General features: G+C 37.5%; 2 protein-coding genes across 3 annotated transcripts in view; one reads left to right on the forward strand and one right to left on the reverse strand.

The window, feature by feature from the left end:
• The first annotated feature begins 1,424 nt into the window (after positions 1-1,424).
• LOC9318798 (transcription factor MYB65) lies at positions 1,425-4,501 on the forward strand. Of its 2 annotated transcripts, none has more exons than XM_021032585.1 (4): positions 1,425-1,598; positions 2,411-2,847; positions 2,963-3,962; positions 4,065-4,501. In XM_021032585.1, exons 2-4 carry the CDS (start codon positions 2,476-2,478, stop codon positions 4,337-4,339), a joined length of 1,647 nt encoding a protein of 548 aa, XP_020888244.1. In that variant the 5' UTR covers positions 1,425-1,598; positions 2,411-2,475; the 3' UTR covers positions 4,340-4,501. The 2 variants fall into 2 exon arrangements, with proteins under 2 accessions (XP_020888244.1, XP_020888243.1); XM_021032584.1 differs by having other exon boundaries at positions 1,427-1,598; positions 4,056-4,501.
• Positions 4,502-4,659: 158 nt separating this feature from the next.
• Positions 4,660-5,637, reverse strand: part of LOC9318799 (dnaJ homolog subfamily C member 2) — a 3,460-nt gene continuing 2,482 nt past the window's right edge. Inside the window, 1 exon segment of the mRNA XM_021032678.1 lies at positions 4,660-5,624. Coding sequence (XP_020888337.1) covers positions 4,912-5,624 — 713 coding nt within the window. The 3' untranslated portion in view covers positions 4,660-4,911.

Raw genomic sequence — 5,637 nt, forward strand, 5'->3', positions numbered from 1 at the left:
TGTTTGATGAAAAAAAAAAAGACAGACAAAGAGAGACAAGCGTGAGACACGGAGAAGTGGAACTGATCTTCTTTACGTTCCTCGTACGTTTACCAAGTTTACACTGCTTTCCATATTTCTATATTATTCTCTCCATCATATCCCTTCTTCACACACTTTATAATTAAAAAAAAAACCCTATTATTTGTATTCCCAATTGATTGAAACAAATATATAAACATGAATCCATTTCAAATTAAGAAGCCTTGAAAGATCTTGAACTATTATCCGTTATTAGTAGAATCTATTTCTAGAGTCTCAAAACATAACCCAAAAAGCCAAAGCACTGGGGGTTTGGTGTAATTGGTCATGATATATGGGTACATTATATCATTTTTATCATCGTCTCTTTATCATTTTTCCTTGTATTGTCAAGCTTGCGTCAGGCGTGTACTTATCTTCATATGACATTATTTATGTACATAACCAAAATTCAGGCCACAAACAATACGTGAGCTATTCAGAATCACGAGGTCCACGCGCTCGCTCACCTTCCTCTTTCTTCCAACTAGGGCTTTAGCTAATTGTTAACTAGATGGAAAACAATGCTATCTATGGTTGCATTTTAAAATAGTGTTTACCATAACTTATTATATTTATTTTTATCAAATTTTAAAAATATCGTATACCAATATTGGTAAATTCCTACTATAGTAGTATAGTATTGTTTTACATTATAAAATTTCGTATACCAATGTTGGTAGATTCCTACTATAGTTGTCCATCAGATATTCAGATCGTATAAGGGATTTCGACCCTTTCCTCAATTTGAGTTTAAAATCAAAGAATTTAACCGAAGACAAAAACAAAAACAATTATTCATCGTTATAATAAACTTATATATTTGCTATGTATAGTCAATAAGCTGAAAGAGGTTCAAAGTCATCAGTAATCTGATTAGATCGTTAGAGAGTCGCTGTCATTATCATCTATTTGTTGACAAGGAATGAATGACACTAATTAATAATATGAGTGCGGGAGTCTCGTAGTCTCAACTCTCAACGTATCTACGTCATTAGCTCATTTATACATCATTAAATTAAAGTATAAATTGCAATTTATGTTTATATCAAGACGCGTATACCAAATATTTATCAAAAATATATATATATAATTAAATGAAACATTTCGTAAATATTAGTATTACGAGTATTATGTAACATTTCGTAATTTACAATACAGTTTCAAAAGAAAATTGACTAGAAAAAATCACCAATGTTATTTTTTTGTTCTCATCCAGCTTATACAAATGATAATTAAATCAACAATTAGAAATTTCAAAATTGATAAAAAAAGATACGGGATTTCTTAGTTAATTGATTTTCTAAAAAAGATATTGGATTCTTGACAAAAAAAAAAAAGGATATTAATTAAGTGGGGGAGAGTTATATTATTATTTTAGTTTCTTTCCTAAATTAACTAATCTCTTTGCCACTTCTGTTGAGCAACCGGAGCTGTGATGAATCTTCCTTTGGAACTTGGATCTCTTTCTCTATCTCTCTCCATTTTCTGAGATATCTTCGCTCGAGCTTTCCCGCGTTATCTCTCTCCCTCTCCTGGTAATGTTTTTGTCTTCTTCTAGATTGTTCTTCCGTTACTAGGTCTTGAATCCATTTCCACGGATCTCTGATCTTCAATCTCTGTTTTCATTCTCTCTGATCAGTTGTTGAGCTTAAATTTTTCTCGATTCAAATTTACGATTTGTGTGTGTTTTCTATTACCAAATCGGATATCTTCAGCTCAAACTCGAGCTCCGATTTCGTCTCATGCTGTAGATCTCGACTTCTTCTTCTTCTTTGTCTATGTTTTGCTGATTGTATTAAGATTGCCAGATACTGAATAGAGAGCTTACTTTTACCTCAGCTAGGGTTCGTGTTTGTTGTACCTTTAGTTGCTTTTTGATTCTTGTCAATAGATATTTTCATTGTTCAATCCTAGTTTCGGATTGATTGAATATCGAATTATTCGTATTCGAAATTGGTACTAAGATCTAGAGATTGCGAATTTTGATACAGAAGTCATTTCGATGTTTCAGAGCTTCTGTGCTAGTATCCAAATAAGCTGTAAAGTGGTGCTTAGCTAGTTTCTGGTTTCCATTTGTGGATTTTCATTCAAATACGAAATGCATATCTAATGATTCGTCAAAATGGTGTTACTAGTGTTCTGTAGAATTTTCATTAAACACTTTTAGTTGTTGCCTAGTATCAACTCATATTGTAGCGGTAGATATGAATCGATCTACTATACATGTTTTCTAACTGTCTGTTTTCAGTTTTCTCCTCCTTTTGGAAGTTTATAATGTCATTATTTTGTTGATATATACACATGAATGCTGCCTGGAATATTAAAGAGTTTCTCTAAATTGGTTCAGGTGGGAGCTTGATGTCTAAATTGTTATTGAAGTGCTGGAGTCTGTGTTGCTTTAAGTAGAAATAGATGAGTTACACAACAACCACGGTTGATAGTGATGATGGTATGCACTCCAGCATCCATAATGAATCACCAGCTGCTGATAGTATTAGCAATGGCTGCAGAAGTAGAGGGAAAAGCCGTGTCCTGAAGAAAGGACCATGGACTTCAACTGAAGACGGGATTTTAATTGATTATGTAAAGAAGCATGGCGAGGGTAACTGGAATGCTGTGCAGAAACACACGAGCCTGGCCCGTTGTGGTAAAAGCTGTCGTCTGAGATGGGCTAATCATCTGAGGCCAAACTTGAAGAAAGGAGCATTTAGCCAAGAAGAAGAACAGCTCATTGTTGAAATGCACGCCAAGATGGGAAATAAATGGGCACAGATGGCTGAACATGTAAGTAGTTTCATAACTGTGGAAGCTACCTGATCGTGGTCCATTTTCATTTTTTGATAGTTTTTGTGAGCCTGAAGACTAAACTCTGGTATTATCTTTTCTTCTTGTTTACTAGTTACCTGGTCGAACAGATAATGAGATAAAGAATTATTGGAACACTCGTATCAAGAGGAGACAACGTGCAGGCTTACCACTTTACCCTCCTGAAATCCATGTTGAAGACTTTCAGTGGAGCGAAGAGTATACAAAGAGTAATATCATAAGAGTAGATAGAAGAAGACATCAAGATTTCTTGCAGTTGGGGAATTCCAAAGCTAATGTCTTATTTGATGATCTAAATTTTGCTGCTAGCTTGTTACCTGCCGCTTCTGACCTATCAGATTTGGTTGCATGCAACATGCTAGGAACTGGCCCAAGTTCTTCCCGGTATGAAAGCTACATGCCACCAATATTGCCTTCCCCAAGGCAAATCTGGGAATCTGGATCTCGGTTTCCTATGTGCAGCAGTAACATAAAGCATGAATTCCAATCTCCGGAACACTTTCAGAATACTGCTTCACAGAAGAATCCCAGATCTTGCAGTATCTCGCCTTGTGATGTTGATCATCCTCCTTACGGAAACCAACATTTATCTGATATGATGATTCCAGATAGCCATACCCTTATGTATGGCATGCTTCCTACTTCTAAGCCCTCGTTTGGGGCAGTGAAGCTGGAGCTCCCTTCATTCCAATATTCAGAAACTAGTGCATTTGATCAGTGGAAGACGACACCGTCACCTCCACACTCAGATCTCCTTGACTCTGTTGATGCCTATATTCAATCTCCACCATCATCGCAGGTAGAGGAGTCAGATTGTTTCTCTTCATGCGACACCGGCCTACTAGATATGTTACTTCATGAGGCCAAGATCAAAACTAGTGCGAAGCACAGTTTGTTGATGTCATCACCCCAGAAGAGTTTCAGTTCAACTACTTGCACGACCAATGTTACTCAGAATGTACCACGTGGCGGCACACTGATCAAATCAGGTGAATATGAAGATTCCCAAAAGAATTTGACTCGCTCTGAGATTACAATGCCCATGCAACTTAGCGCAGGTGGAATTTCATCAGGTGAGTTGATCAAAGATACTTGTTGATTGGTATCTTATCTAATCTTGTTTCATATTGATTCTTATGCTGCTGTGTTGGTTTTCGTATATGAAGCTTTTGCAGGGAATGTTGTAAAGACAGAAGAGTTTGATCAGGTTTGGGAACCAAAGAGAGTTGATACTACACGGCCTGATGTTTTACTTGCGTCGAGCTGGCTTGACCAAGGCTGTTTTGGGATTGTTAGAGATACAAGCAGCATGAGCGATGCGCTTGCGCTTCTTCTTGGTGGTGACGACACTGGGAACAGTTACGTGACTGTTGGGTCATCATCAGGTCAAACACCACGAGGCGTCGGGTCTTGTGGATGGACTAATATGCCTCCCGTTTGGTCGTTGTAACGAAATGAACCATATCACACTTTGAATCTTTCTGTATTTTCATGCAACTGGCTTACATGACTTGCGGTTTGTTATAGCTGAGAGAAGATTTATGGACTTGGTAAAAAAATTGGATTTTCTTCACCTGATATGATATCTCTTATGCTTTAAAGCATTTATATATACCAATTTCTTGTTCTGACTTCATTCCATCATACTTCAGCTTCATTGGTTTTGGTTAGTTTGTAAAAAAAGCATATCAAAAAAATATTCCAGTTCAGATTTAGCGACGTTAAAGTTAAGTCTTATTATAGCCCAACTTCGAATTGAGACCGGAGACAACTTCTAATTCCGACATTAACCGATTTCGTAACTTGAAAACTAAGATGTTGTTACTCATACAATACATAAGATTATGTCAAAAAAAAATACTCCATAATAGTGGCTCCAGCACTCTCAATATATAGAGACAACAAAGGGAAATGAATCATTACAAATAATAAAAAAGTTTTAGGTCTATCTTCTCGCAAAGTAACGGTGCCCCAAGAGGATTCAAACCCAAAATTCTCATGGGAATCCGAATTGATTTTACCTCAGACTCCGGTTTTCTTGTTTCTAATGATTTCCTTGAGCTCTGCAAACTTCTTCTTGCATTGGTTCATCGTTTTACCAGGAACAGCTGCAGCTACTCTCTCCCATCTTTGGCTTGTCTCTTTCGGGAATGTCTTTAAAGCTTGAACCAAAGCTCTTTCTTGCACAGTTGACCAACTATCTGCGTCTGAACTTCCACCTACTTCACCATTGTTGTCTGAGCTTTGACTGCTCGAGCTCTTCCCCACGACAGTCTCTTTAGAGGGTTTTGCATTTGCCGTGGTAGTCACCGTGGGCAGAGATTCTCCGAGCTCCTCTCTTGTGGAGAGGGGGGATGAGATTGAAGCAGAGGGTTTCCTCTTCTCGAGGAAAGAATCGAATGCTTTAGCTGAATCTGGTTTTTGGAGAAGAACTGTTTTAGTTGCTTTCAGAATCTCCTCTACGGATCTTCCTGTACCAATGTACTCTGAAACAACTTCCCATCTTCTAGATGTCCCCTTTGGATATTTTATCATTCCTTTTCTCAGCATATCAATCTCTTCCTTGCTCCATGGTTGTTTCTTCTGAGTGCTACTATCTAATTGAGAAACTTGGGGTGTAGGCTCTGTGCCACCGTTGGTCTTCTTACTTTCTTTTTCTTTAGATTCGGCTTCGTCGTTTCTACTACTGTCGCATCCATCTTTGATCACCTATAAGGGGTGAACAAGTTGAGAATAAGCTTCTCGCTG

The sequence above is a fragment of the Arabidopsis lyrata genome (genome assembly GCF_000004255.2).
Source record: "Arabidopsis lyrata subsp. lyrata unplaced genomic scaffold ARALYscaffold_3, whole genome shotgun sequence".
NCBI lineage: Eukaryota > Viridiplantae > Streptophyta > Magnoliopsida > Brassicales > Brassicaceae > Arabidopsis > Arabidopsis lyrata.

Coding starts and splice junctions, on each gene's coding strand:
- LOC9318798 (XM_021032584.1), top strand. CDS start 2,476: ATGAGTTACACAACAACCACGGTTGATAGTGATGATGGTATGCACTCC. Junction 2,848..2,962: donor GGGCACAGATGGCTGAACAT/GTAAGTAGTTTC, acceptor CTTGTTTACTAG/TTACCTGGTCGAACAGATAA. Junction 3,963..4,055: donor CGCAGGTGGAATTTCATCAG/GTGAGTTGATCA, acceptor TCGTATATGAAG/CTTTTGCAGGGAATGTTGTA.